General features: G+C 36.6%; 1 protein-coding gene across 1 annotated transcript; it reads left to right on the top strand.

Moving 5' to 3' along the window:
• The first annotated feature begins 1,842 nt into the window (after window positions 1–1,842).
• LOC107732475 (induced myeloid leukemia cell differentiation protein Mcl-1 homolog) lies at window positions 1,843–3,525 on the top strand. Its single transcript, XM_016543820.1, has 3 exons — window positions 1,843–2,624; window positions 2,853–3,103; window positions 3,227–3,525. Exons 1-3 carry the CDS (start codon window positions 2,246–2,248, stop codon window positions 3,341–3,343), a joined length of 747 nt encoding a protein of 248 aa, XP_016399306.1. The 5' UTR covers window positions 1,843–2,245; the 3' UTR covers window positions 3,344–3,525.
• Window positions 3,526–15,204: the final 11,679 nt, after the last annotated feature.

The following is a 15,204-nucleotide window of genomic DNA, read 5'->3' as shown; positions in this document are numbered from 1 at the left end:
TAACAGCTCATTTATTCCAGGCTGTAAGACTTTGTACAATCCTTACAGAGTCCAAGTATGAGGATAGATACCTTTACAGAGCAAATCTAGACTGAACCTAGGCAGTCAATCCAGGTGTCTAAATCAGGATTTGCATAGTCTAATTAAGTTGTCCCTCCTAAAACCACATACATGCCTACATGTGGCCTGAAGATTAAGATAAAAGAAAGTGTTTAGCCATGTGAAGTTAACAAAAACATGTATATTAATGCATGTTATTCTTGGTAAAATACTGTACTATCACTATGTAAATCTCACTAAAAGGTGAATTACATCTAAGGGATTGAATGTGTTTTTTCATGTATGGTTGAGGTGCTGGTGGCAATTGGCAATACATCAGGGAAATTTGATGGTCTTGCACTTAGTATTTGTCACTTGATGATGTGTGGATGTACAATGTTTCCTTTGAGGAATGCGTTATTGCACAGTGCTAGGAGATAATCTTATTTTGTGCTGCAGCCAAATTGTAAATAGTCAAACTGTGCATCCGGTGTCATATTTGTGCATTTTGTCTCGCATTATCGGTCTCAGTTGTCTTTCCAATATTCACTAAGTTTGTGTTTTATCTTTTATTTGTTAATATTGCGTATCTGAATCTCTCTCTGCTTTTTGATGCAACATATTGGCAAGAATATCATCAGTTCTAGTGTGAGAAATGTAAATATGGAGGTTAAGGATGCTTGTATTGTAATTAAAGAAAGCTTTTTAATCGGTTGGATTAAATTCAGACAGTTCTGGACTGAAAACCTTCCACTGCAATGTGATATTCATGGATATTCAACCACATATTAACTCTAAATCTACAACTTAAGGCGCTCTCAATTAGACACACAAAGATCTATTCTTTGCTTACTTTATGAAGCTTTTAGTGTTTAATTATTTTATTTTCGTGCCCCATTAATATATTCTTTATTGTTTCAGATGTTTTGCTTGAATTACTTTGTGTTTGAAAGTGGATTTCCAGAAGTTTCCAGAGTCATCTGGACTCTCACAATTATATTTACAGGGAAGGATGGCGAATCAAGAAGTACAGATAGATGTTTAAAGTGAATACTGGAGCTATGTCTGAAATTCAAATAAAAGTTTTACATTAATAGCAAAAACATTGAGTGGTACCTTTTTATTTTTCTAACGAAATGTAGATAACGTCCGTGTGTTTACTTTTGTGGTATTAAGAACATTTCTATTATAGTGTAAGTAAATCGATTGAACAATTGCATACAAACATATTTTGTGGCATAATTATGGCGTTATGGCATCATCAAAAAGTAAATATTAAATGTATGAATTGCATTTGTCAAGAGTATACGGCAATTCCCTGTTTTGCTCTATATAGCCTAGAGAATAAAAGAAACGACAATACCGATGTAACTAATAATGAACAAAAACAACAAAGATGCTCGTGCGTGGACTCTCAGTATGTCACTCATAAATATAAATTATTTTTCATTGGAGCTGTTTTGAAGCTAGTATTGTCTGTATATAGCCTATGTCTTGTAAAATATCTAGCGGTGCACAACCGGTGTTAACTAATTGCCAATGTGTCAATTTCTGTCTTGTTTGCCTAATTAAATGGGGCTCTTTGAAAAATAAAAACTGAACCGTAATAGATCTGAAGCTTTGGCTGCTCATGATTTGCATATGTTATACATTCTTTGCTGCAAATTCTGTTCTACAACTAGTTCTCACTAGGGGGAGCGCCACTCTTTGAAAAAATGGGCAGACCAAGGAAAGAAAACAGGGTGGAATCTTTAAACCCAAACATAAGAATACTGATCTCTGGTCGTTTCTAAACTGAATGGACGTTAATCCTACCAGGCTGTGAAACATTTTGACATGAAATTATTTGAAATATTGCCTCTGCTGATGCAAACCCAGTGCCGTTTTACGAAGAGAATGTAAATATTCTCATTGTCACAGATTTGGGGGCTTTACACGAATGTGGAGCGCATTTTACGTGCGGAACCTGACGTACCTAACGTTTCGAAAGCGCAGTAGGCTACGTGTTTTCGTCAATGATTGGTCAACAGCGAGACAGCCCGCCCCTGTTCCGATTGTATATAACATCGAAACTTCTCACCAACGCTTCGCCTTGCTAAAGTAAAATGTAGTAGATTTGCGTTCAGTTTTAATTTTGAAGGACGTCGTTTCCTACCATATACGTCGTTGATAAATTGGATTAAAAGCATTAATGTGAATTAGCAAAATGTTCCCTGGGAGTAAAGTTTTAAACGACAAAGGCTTTTGGCCATGCATTGGAATAACAGCTCTTAACGTCAACAGCAGCTCGGGCGGGCTTGGTCGCAAGCCACTGGTAATGCCAGAACTGAAACCCCAGAACCAGTTTACAGGGAACGGACTCCAGGGCTCGGTACCATCCTCGCCTGAGCCGGATTGCGAGGAAGTACAAGATGAATACACGTCCATCTATGACGCTCTGGAAATGGACACACGAGAGATTATTGACATTTTCTTAAAAAACTTTACTGGATTCCCTCATTCTAAAAGTGGGAATAAACAGGTTCTGGCAACGATGAATCGGGTTGTGGAAAGTCTTGTGGTGAAGCACGAACTGGCTTACAAAGGTAATTTCACAAGTTCTTGCTGATTTATAGCGAGTAGCGCTCTACGGCTTCCATTTCGCTTTGTTTCATAATGTTAATGGGTTGACAAGAGCAGGGTAAACATTGTTAAAGAGTGTAATGGCAGCCTCACCCACAACACGCACCTGGCCTGGCAGGTTGCTCCACTTCATGCCACGTATTTATGACCTTTATGATTCCGCAGTAGCCTTTAACATCTCCCTCTTTCAGGTATGATTGCACGTCTGAATCTGGAGCAGAAAGGAGAAGATGTGAGTTTCGTCAAGACTGTTGCAACAGAACTCTTCAGCGATGGCATCACAAACTGGGGTCGCATTGCCAGCCTGCTTACTCTTGGGGCAATGGTATGCAAGCATCAGAATGATAAAGGACTTAGCAAGTGTGCGAGTCTGGTGGGGAAAGAGATCTCTTCCTATCTTCTCATAACCCAGCGGGACTGGCTGCTCAAAAACAATGCATGGGTGAGTTTTTTTTCTTTTTCTTTATTTTTTTCCCCCAATCACAGGACTGCATATGCTTTTATTTAAAGTTTAGCTTTGTTTGTAACCTGTTCTTACCTAGTGTATGTATGTTTTTCTCCTTAGGATGGCTTTGTGGAATTTTTTCATGTCCCAAATACAGAAGCGGCTGTGAGAAACACATTGATGGCCATTGGTAGTGTGGCTACATTCGGAGCTGCACTTGCTTATTTGATACGGTGAATCCAAATGGACTTTGTGACAGATATTGAAAGACAAAAATAATCTACGTGAAAAATTTTTTAAGTGTATAAGAGAAATCAGGTTGTTGTTTTTTTGGATGTCAAGTGTGTATAAAAACTGGTTCAAAGTGATCTTTTGAGAAATTGAAAACTATTTTTTTATTAAAAAGTGAAATTGAAAAATTTCAGCTGTTCAGATCTGAATTGTTGATCTGCATGTGCAAGTAACAATTTTAATGTCAGTTTTTGTGTGCAGTTTACACAAGAATCACATGTTAAATTGTCAATACACTTCCAGCAGTGTTCTGTATGATATATATATATATATATTTTGATGAACTTTTTTGATCCACTTCAAATGTTGACTACTATATACTGTGTGTGTGTGTATATATATATTGAAAAAGATGGCATACATTAAAATTCACAAATACTTGTTGCATCTGCTATAAAAAGTTGTGTAATTAGTCATTTTAGTACAACACCTTCACATTTTCATAGTCACTTTTTGTTTCAGAAATATAGTGCACATATATCCCACACATGACTTCAGGTGCTGGCTTTAGCTGATAAGTAAGCTTTAAAGCTTTTATCTAAAAGCTAATGGTGGTTCTGTTTTGAGTCCTAACCACAAGGCTGCTAAATGTTTTCATTTCCTGCAGATAGACCTTTTGGATACACTGAGAAGTAGTCATGGTCATTGACCTTTTTCTGTGAATATACTGTTTTCTAAACTGCAAATTAAACCATTTAAAAAATATTCTTAGTTGATTAATTCCTCACCACAGTTAACTTTGTGGCTAGGTAATAAGTCCAAGGTTTATATGCTTTATTTAGTCCATTATTTGTAGCTTCAAAGGTTTTCTAGATTTTCATCTGTATGTTGTAGCAGACTTGTGTAAATGGCTAAAGAGTTGACAATTCCTGTGTATACACTCATTCACTGTCATTGCGGCCTTTGGAAAAAGTTGCACTGTGCTGTGGAAATGTTTTGGGAAGTTTGACAGTATATAAAAATACATTTTTATTTTGTCACCCATAATCTGTTTTAAATTATTTTATTCTTGAGAAACCAATATTACACAAAATATGAATTCCATTTTCTTAGCTGCACAATGTGTAGCAGGAAGTGTGATGTTGTAAATATGACCTCAGTATTTGTCATCATGTTCTGATCCTTATACAGAGGAAGTGTCTCAGTTGATTTCTTAATCTTCTCTTTTGCTGTACTTTTTGCCTGAAGGTGCTGGATGTAGCCAGTTTGAGTTGATTTCTAATGTGGAAGTAATGGTTGTTAACATAATGTTTGTTAACATCATGACTGTCACACGGTTTGCGTGATTTACTTTACTGACTTTACACTTCAGTACAGTGAGTCACTTTTTAATGCTGAATGGCCGGAGTTTTAGAAAATCACATGAGGCTTGAAGAAACTTCAGCAGTTTATACTGTTAAAAAAAAAAAAAAAACTAAATTTACGAATAAGTTTATACGATTTCTGGCTGAAATTGCTGTGAATGAAATCAGATGTTAGTGGCTTACATGGTAATGTCCACTTCCTTAGTGAATGACATCAGCCTATAAAAGGTCACAGGAAATATTTCCATAATGTGATGGCAATTCATAATGCATTGACATTCTGGAAATACTTTGCATGTGTGTGTGTCTCATACCCTTGATAAGGAAAGGCCAGTTAAAGAAGGAAATGTTATGAACCATTAGCAAGGCAGCTTAACTCCAGTGATGTTAAATTAGGAATACAGCGAAACTGCTGGAAGGTGGCCCTCCAGGAGCAGGATTTTGGATACCCCTGCCTAATAGTAAGAGATTTATTTGAGACACATTTTATGTATCACGGCTTATGACTCTTGTGCTCAATGCTGTGTGGAATGGTAGAAATAGTTTTCAGTGGATCTTAAACAGTTAGTTTAATTTGCATTCCCACATTCGACAACCTAATGCTAGAAAAAAACAAATGGATGTCCTTAAGGGACAGTTCACCCAAAAATGAAAGATATGTTATCGTTTACTCATTGGCATTTTGTTCCTGTATGATTTTCTACTGTAGAATACAAAAAAAGATATTTTGAAGAATGTTTCAACTGTTTTTTTTTTTTGTATACAATGAAAGCCAATAAGGCCAAATGACCACTGTACCGATTTAATTTTTTCAAAATATCTTGTTTTGTGAAAAGAGTCAAATATGCCGGAAACGATGATGACTGAATTTTAATTTTGGGGGGACTTTAACTCTTGAAGCCAGGAATTTGCTTATCAAAACATACAGGAATTGTATCTGGGAAATCAGATGAACAATTATTTAGCATGCTTTAAACATTTCAAGTTGATTTGAAAAATAATTTGCTGACAAAACACAGTTTAGTCCCTGGTTTTTCTGGCTAAGCTTGACAATATTTGTGTGAGCGTGCTTGTTTGCTCAGATTGGCTTTGTGTCTGGTTACAGGTCATCCGTGGGGTCTAATGAGGACTATGGTAATGACACACACAGGGCCTCACCTGATCCTCCAGCTCACTGCTGCAGCACCTGCTGTGGTTACCTGAGCCAGGCGGCACATGGTTGTTATACTCAGTGGAATACAAGTAAAGCCATGCGACAATGCATGTAATAATTTGTACAATATTGTTCTATGGTAGTCCTGGATTGTTTTATTTTTTTAAGTATAACACAACAGATATCTTTGGTGAGAGGTTAAAAGCCACTCATTGGTGATTTATTTGCTTGGCCAGTGTTTTTTTTTTTGTGTGTGTGTGGATATTTTGCTGTTGTTGGCTCTTAGGCTTTTTAAAATAACTGAAATAAATTGGTGAAGTAATATGGAACTGTAATGTGGTCAGGACTGGAATTGTTTTATAGCCATGTGGTTATTAAAAACATGAGAACGCCCTTCAGCCAATCAGAATCAGGCATTCTAGATTGCTGTGTTATATGGACTACTTAAAACATAATGTTTAGAAACTTTATTAACAATCTCACCACATGTTCTGCAAGGAAGCTAGTCAGCTTGCTTGATGATTTAGCTTCATTTAGTGAAGTGAAGTGACGTGTGGCCAAGAATGGTGACCCATAGAATTTGTGCTCTGCATTTAACCCATCCAAGTGCACACACACACACATACACACCCGAAGCAGTGGGCAGCCATATTGCTGCGGAGCCTGGGGAGCAGTTGGGGGTTCGGTGCCTTGCGGGGGAAGTCGTGGCCTAATGGTTAGAGAGTCGGACTCATAACCCAAAGGTTGTGGGTTCGAGTCTCGTACCGGCAGGGATTGTAGGTGGGGGGAGTGAATGTACAGCGCTCTCTCCCACCTTCAATACCACGACTGAGGTGTCCTTGAGCAAGGCACCGAACCCCCAACTGCTCCCCGGGCGCCGCAGCAAAAATGGCTGCCCACTGCTCCGGGTGTGTGTGTGTTCACTGCTGTGTATGTCTTTGGGTGGGTAAATGCAGAGCACTAATTCCGAGTATGGGTCACTTGGCCACATGTCACGTCACTTTCACTTTTCACTTTCACTTTCACTTGCTCAAGGGTCTCACCTCAGTCGTGGTATTGAGGGTGGAAGGGAGCGCTGGTTATTCACTCCTCCCACCTACAATCCCTGCCGGACCTGAGACTCAAGCCCGCAACCTTTGGGTTACAAGTCTGACTCTCTAATCATTAGGCCACGACTGCCCCTTTAGCTCTTTAACTTTATCACAGTTTTCGTTATTCCCCTTTTTTCTTTTCTTTTTTTTTATTTTGTATGTAGTTCCTAGTGTTTAGCTTTCATGTTCTGGTAATGTTGCTGATAGAAGAATTCATAGTCATGGTAGACCACTGCTGGATCATCAGGTTTGTGACCTTTCCTCTACAGCATGATTCCACAAGGAAAACATGTCACTTCCACATGCTGTCATAAAGATAACCACTTTAAATTCATAAAAAGTGTGACCCCTCAGGTTATTGGTTTTATTTGTAAACTGTGTCTTTCATAAATATTTCAAATATTTAATCATCCGATTAAATGGTTCCTAGTGGTTCATATTAGTCGGCTCAGGAGAAAAATATTGTCCTGACTTATTGTTACCTTTGAGTCACCTGACTTGTGTCTTGGATTGAGTGTTCCTTGGTTTGTGTACTATGTACACAAATGCATGAGGTAAAACTCACAAGTCACATGTGGTAGGCTGTCAATTGGCATACATGATGTAAATAAATTCATCTTATCTCATCTGATTTCCCTTATTATGGCCCTCGCTCACGTTTTTTTCTGCCATGGGTCATTTATTCCGAGCACATGTAAATGTAATACAAATCATGTCCTTCTATTGTTAGAGCTTACACACCAAGGACGGCACAACCGATATTGCTCAAAATTGTGATGATATTTGAGAAGAAAGTGCTTGGTAGTCCGACATATTGAACTATGTTACATTGGTGAGGCAACTGCACATTTTGTACATAATGCTGAAGCTTCAATGGTTTTTTAAAAATATAATCTGGTACAACTTTTAAATAAGTGAAAGAGTTTTGAAAATCAGCTTTCTTCATATTGCATTTAACAGTGTTTTGATTGTTATGCACTTTGAGAACTCCAAGCAAGTGGTTAAAATAACTGTTTACATAGAACATTATTCAGTAAGTGTCAGGTATAGCCATTATGGAAGGCTAATTCTTAGATTTAGACACCAGCATGTTTGTGGAGAGATTTTACTCTAAATCCTCATCATTACTGTAAACCTGGTCACCTTATTCTCTGATGTGTGGTTGACAGGCAGCAGGTCAATACTAGTCTTAAGTGGTAATGTGGTCTGGTCTGGTTTGGGCTGGTCTGAATCTATTTAGACTGTAAAATGTTTGAGGTGAACAAGGCCAAAGGGTTATCGACCTGTGCCACACTTTCATTGTCAAAATAACTACAGACTTAAACTCAGAACATATGAGACTGACTTATGTTGTGAAAAAGGTACTGGTCAAAAAATTGTGTATTTGTTATGATTTGTTATATACCACTACTAGCAACTCCAGCTGTATGAAATTTGGTTTCCACCAGGTTTGAGCATTAGCAATATGACATAACAAATTAAATACTTACAGTAAGTGTCTTTTCTGTAGATTGCTCAAGTCTTTATCTTATTAGTTCATTCATTAATAATTCTGCATTATTATTTGTTGCTTATTCTGAACAATTTCTCTTATAATAATTCACTATAACAAAACTGTATTGTGTGATGCCACAATGTCCTTAAAATATGATTTTTGACTTATATTTATGTAAATCATTTTATATTAATTCAAGCACTTCACAATTCCATATAGTATTATGTACAGTATAGCACTGTTTTTATCCATATATATTTCATATAAGCTCCTGTGTTTTTCTGAGAAATTAAAAAATAAATGGTTTTTTTTTCTTAAGAATCTGTCAGCTTTTTGGTGATGTTTTACCATAACTTATGACATTAATGAAAATCATTTTTGTATTAATTCAAGCACTTTCATATAGTCTCTATATCATATGTCTTCTGTCATTGTCTATTTCACGGTCCTGTGTTTTCTGAGAAATAAAAACCAATGCTAGTAATAGTGTCTCATCCACTTTTCTTTTGTAATTATTTCACCCAAGCAGAAATCTATTGAGTTACTTTCACTTTTGCTTATGTAAGATAAGGGATGATTAGCTTCTTGGTACTTTTACAACTGTTCAAACCTGCAAACGCCCAAAGAAAGGACATTGTCTTGTAGTATATGCACAATATGTAACAGGAGTGTATAATATTTGTACAGTTTTATTTTTTACTTTGCAACCAGCCAAATGAAGGGAAAAAAAACATATTGAATGTCCCCAAAACACAGATAGACAGTAATTGCCAGCTGTTGTCAGTTACTGGAGGGCTACTGTCCTGCAGAGTTTAGCTCCAAACCTAATTAAACAAATCTGAACCAGCTAATCAAGGTCTTCAGGATTACTAGAAAGTTGCAGGCAGGTGTTTTGGAGCTTTTTGGAGCTACACTCTGCAGGACACAGGCCCTCCAGGACCAGAGTTTGACACGTGTCACAGAGAGATGACGTTTAAGAACGGTCCATAGACTGAACACACACTGTATGTGGCTTGTACTTTGATCTGTCTTGTAAGATTGATCTGTCTACCCTGTCTACTAGAATGGTGTTTAAAAGTGAAACTGTAAAAGTGAAAAAAGTTAAATGATTTATTACAAGTCATCCAATCAAAACAGTTGTTGATCATGATGCAATGGGATTTTTTTTTTGAGATCATGTTACAATAGGAAATGCAAATACAGTCCTATGGAATTGTTCTTCTTTCAGTTGAGTTCTCCTTTCTGCTGTTTTAAAGGCTGATAGTCATGGTAATATCTGGAGTTTCTGTCACATGCTGTCATATGAAAATCGAGAAAATAGATGTTGTGATATTTTTTGTGGAAAACTAGGTTTCTTTCTTTCTTTCTTTCTTTCTTTCTTTCTTTTAAAAGCATGTATCCCATGCACTATTAAATCTAGTGTATACAAAAAAGAGAGATTGTTGAGCTCTTATCTGTTGTTTTAAGGAATGTGTACAAGGAAACTTCCTAAACCACACCTATTTACATCAAGGAAGTTATCAAAAAAACAGGATTCTCCTTAAAGGGGTCATATGATGCGTTTTTAAAGATCATTATTTTGTGTACTTGGTGTAACAGAATATGTTGACATGCTTTAATGTTCAAAAAACACATTATTTTTCAAATACTGTACATTATTGTAGGTCCTATATGCCCCGACTCTCTCAAACGCTTCGTTTTCTACAAAGTCCCTCCTTCCGACAAGCGCAGTCTGCTCTGAGCCGTTTTAGGGGGGCGTGGCAGAGTCTTAACTTTGATAAAGAATATCTCTTTGGTTTTGAGACTTTAGTCTTTGCAACTTCAGGGATCTTATCTATGCACAATCGGCTTGTAACACTCCAAAGAGAAAGGAAAACTTGAAATCGCATCATATGACCCCTTTAACTTAGTATTTGTGATTATTTTGCATGATGCAAAGTTTTGTTGTGTTTATACTTTAAATTTTATTATTTTCCCAATGTGAATGTCAAAATACTCATGCATGTCTGTAAAAGCAGCCTAAATGCAGTGTCATGTTTGGAAAAGGTGTTGACAAGGAATGTTTTGCTGCAGCATGTTGTTCTAGGGCGTATAAGATAACTCTGCCTGAGAAGAAATGTAAATGAGGAAAAATTTCACTCTGGCTGACTAATAAATCCTCAGAAGTTTTATGTTGCGGATGATAAAATGTAAATACATGCAAGGCACGATAAATATAAAGGGATTATTTTTCACCTGTCAGCTGTTTTGCATATGCTGCATAATGTTGTAAATAGGCCAAAGGTTCTGAGCAACTTGCAGGTGTCTTTGTTTTTTTACTCATCCATATGAGCATATAATCAATATTCAACTTGCTATTGTGCAAGATTTTTAGAGTATTGAATATTTTATTGCTGTTGCAAAAGCACTGCCATCATATGTGTGGGTGTTTTATACTTTCAGAAAACTTACTGTTACAGGTTCGGATACCAACGAAAATTCCTTTCTGTTTCATGAGAGAAGTAGTGAATAGTGTTCCAGAGGACTGTTGTCAGACACTATATACACACACACACACACACAGTATATATATATATTTATATATTCTATTTATATAGAAATAATACATTCCACATGGTCAAATCAAGTCACCTTTATTTGCATAGCGCTTTATACAATATTGATTTGTGTCAAAGCAGCTTTACAGTGCCAAACAGGAAAACAGTTTGTCAATAATGCAAGAGGACAATAACAAAGAGTAATTTTTCCAGCTAAATTCAGTTCATAGATGATTCAGTGATGTCATCATCCAGTTCAGCTCTCTTCCAATAGTGTCTGTGCAATCAGTCAAGCGTCCCCAACTACTTTAGAGTCTCAGATGCATTGCTGGATAAAAGAGGTTAGATGTTCATTGTACAACGTGATCTCATTATTATCTGCCTATTGCATTTCATATATTAGGTTTAGGCGACAGTTAGGGATTCTAATATATCAATGTCATATTAAAAGTGACTATACAAATTTATTATACAGCTCTTTGGATTATGAGATTCTGATTGGTCAGTTGCGGCATCCCACAGACAGACACTTCCTAATATTTGTTGTCATTCACTGGAGTACTGTATATCTCATTTAGATACCTGAAAGAGGTGCTACTTTGATAATAGGAAAAGTTCACCCTAAAAATAAAAATTTGCTGAAAATTCACTAGCTTTCAGACTCTCAGATAAGTTTCTTCATCGGAGCAGATTTGGAAAAATGTAGCATTACACCACTTGCTCATCAATAGATCCTCTGCAGTAAACGGGTGCCATCAGAATAAGAGTTCAAACAGCTGATAAAAACATCACAAAAACCCACCGAAAAACCCACAGTAATCGACATTATCATATGTAATCAACTACTGTAAAGCAAAAACGCCAAATTTCTCCAAATTATTCAGATGAAGAAACAAATGCCATCGTGTGTTTCAGTTATCGACTGCTATCGGCTTCTATAGCATTGTTGCAATGTTTGTCTTGCACGGACAGTTATTTTGTGCATTGTAATGAACTTTTTTCTTGAATCAGAAGTAGTGACCAGCTTCATTATTGTGATTTCCAAGTGAAACAGACAGACGTTTGGAGGGGAGTGGATGTTCTGTTCAAGCCATCAAACTGACATCAGAAAAGAAATGTCACAGAAGGTAAACACATTTTCTGATTTTGATTATGAAAATAAATTTTTTGTTTTTGTGGATTAACAGATTAATTGCACAAGATGTACACTAACAAAAATAGGGTCTATTTTGATTCAATCAGACTTGGATGGATGTCTCATGTTTTACAGTCTGCAAAATAGTCATGCTTAAATACTTCACCATGTTGCAAGAAAGCCCAAATAACATTGAGCTCATGTTATTTATACACTAACAGCACATTGGCCTCGACCTTGACAGTGACCTTGACACTAACTATAAACACATGAGAGCTTGTCACTGCTCTGTTCCCACGACCGACTCTTATTTCAGTGGATCTCTTTTCTTTTTTCCCATGCAGGGTTTAGTTACTTAGAAACACGTTTCCTGCAGAGCTTTGTTGTAATTTTCACCTTAAACATCTCAATATCTCAGTACATTCATTGGTAGTAGGCCTGCAGTTTCAAATGCTACTCTAACCCCATAGAAATGTACAATGTACACACAATGTTGTCGCTGTACAGTGCCTGTGATCTCCTATCTCCTGGGGTTTGTGCCTGTCACCTATACAGCATTACACAACTTGTCCTGTTAGTTTGAAGATACCAGCTTGGCATAGTCTGATCTGTTGGCAATGACAGCCTGATGTTTTGATGTCCTTGTACTCTGGCATTCATTGATCTCCTTCCCACACCTTTCTGAGAAATAAAATATGGCTGCTTCAACCTGGGAGTTTTGCAAAACCACAACAACTTGGCAGTTGAAAGATAAACTACTGGAAATATCAAAAGTCAAACCTTTGATTTCATATTAGAGTTCAATTGCTTAATTTTGCTACAGTATCATAAAGTGTTTTTATTTGATCAAAAAGTGCATTGTAGAAAAATCTGTGACATTTCTGGTAAAAAAAAAAAAAAAAAAGCTGTGGTTGCCAGAACATTGTGGTAGCAATATTTTAGGTTTTGAAATTAAATGTACAAAAAAGTGTACTTCATTAACTGATATAATGATATATCAACCTACTGAAGTACTAAAATCTGTTTTGCACCTTTATAATTCACTGGCAACATAGGCTGTAATAAGAAAGCCACATGTAGAATCAAAGTGAATCACAAGTAGCTTTCCCACAAGTTGAGGTAAATACTAATATAAAGAATGTACACAGTGTCATGTAAACAAATAGAAAGCACTATCATCGTAACACACATGATACTACAATAATGCAATAACCATTCATTTAACAACATAAGATGTAACACAAAACCCTAAAAGTAACTAACTAAGAAGAAACTGTTTCTTCAATGAAGAATTAATTAACAGGTTACCAATTAATATTTTGTTCTGTACAACATTCCCTTCATTCGCTCTTTTGTCTTGTTTTTTGTCACATCATTGTCAAACACATTGTTTTTATACACATATTGTTATATTTAATTAATGACACATTTTAACATTATTCATCTGAGAGGAAAAGAAAAGCCTGTGTTTTCTTACCAAACCAGTGTGTCCATTTTGATTCACATTCACTTTCAATGTTATCTGAAGACAAACTGCATCTTCACAAAGCTTTACAGAAATATCAGAGTTTGTTTAATAATAAAGGATATGTGGGTGTTGTTTGATTAGGTTAGTTATGACTGTCTACATGCCTCTAACCACGAGAGTTCGGTGCCTTAGAGAAAACTGATCTCGTAAGTACTATGATTGGTATGTGTCGCACCCTTTAAACTAATCTGGATTTGATGGTAATGTGCCTGAAGGAGAATACACCTTGACTACTTTCTGTTCAAAGACCAAAAGCACATTTTAAAACAAAATAAACAATAAAATCATATCTTAATATAAATAAGTCAATTTATCACTTTTGTACGTGGTGAAAAGTTCAAATGGGCACTATTGGTTTTAGCCTATGTTTGCACAATCAACTTTGCAACACTTATGCTTCCTCACGTATGACAGGTTGTGTATTTAATAAGATAATGTGCTTGACACATGCAGCAGCTGTTTTGTCATTGAGGGGTGTGTATCAGGTGTGTGTATGTGTCATTTTAACTGGCCACCTTTCAGTCACATCTGCCTGAATGCCCTACTGTGGTGTTTACTTCTGTATGCACTCTGATACTGGACACTTTTAACGAGATTTATGGCATATTTTCACACTTTGGAGTATCATTAAACGAAGATTTATACAAGTAAAGGGGTGTTGTGTTAGTTTACTGCCTGCTTGGCAGTTTCAAATGTTTGCATTGCTTTTCAGAGCTATTTTATACAAGTGTGTAAATCTTTCCAGTTCAGAGAGGCCTTTAACAAATATCAACATCACTAATAATGATTAGTTAGCATGTCACTGCCATTTAGTTTTAGTTTTTAGTTTGTGTCCCATAGGATGCATCAAATTGATAAAAAGTGACAGTATAGACTTTTATTTCACATAAATCACCTGATACACCCCATAACACCCGATGTACTCGCAACATCGTAAGAAAAATGGGATCTATGCTAATATTAGTCTCTTTCATTCTTATTCCGAGATCACCGTGGGCATATAGATCCAGTCCATATCCAGATCAGATCCTCTGCACCTGTGTTGCAGCCTGGAATTAAACCACACCATGCTGGTTTCGTCTGGCCAGAGGAGAGCTGGCCCCCTGACTGAGCCTGGTTTCTCCCAAGGTTTTTTCTTCATTTCTGCAATCAATGGAGTTTTGGTTCCTTGCCACTGTCGCCTTTGGCTTGCTTAGTTGGGGACGCTTGACTGATTGCACAGACACTATTGGAAGAGAGCTGAACTGGATGATGACATCACTGAATCATCTATGAACTGACTTTAGCTGGACAAATGACTCTTTGTTATTGTCCTCTTGCATTATTGACAAACTGTTTGTCACTGAATCATCTATGAACTGACTTTAGCTGGACAAATGACTCTTTGTTATTGTCCTCTTGCATTATTGACAAACTGTTTTCCTGTTTGGCACTGTAAAGCTGCTTTGACACAATCAGTATTGTATAAAGCGCTACATAAATAAAAGTGAATTGACTTGACTTGAAATGCATTTTTTTTCTATTCATCAAATATTCCTAAAAGAAATGTATCACAGTTTCCACA

The sequence above is a fragment of the Sinocyclocheilus rhinocerous genome, unplaced genomic scaffold, assembly GCF_001515625.1.
Source record: "Sinocyclocheilus rhinocerous isolate Xijiao unplaced genomic scaffold, SAMN03320098_v1.1 scaffold3081, whole genome shotgun sequence".
Lineage (NCBI taxonomy): Eukaryota > Metazoa > Chordata > Actinopteri > Cypriniformes > Cyprinidae > Sinocyclocheilus > Sinocyclocheilus rhinocerous.
The sequence above is the reverse complement of the archived record's forward strand: the minus strand, read 5'-3'. Positions and strand labels throughout refer to the sequence as shown.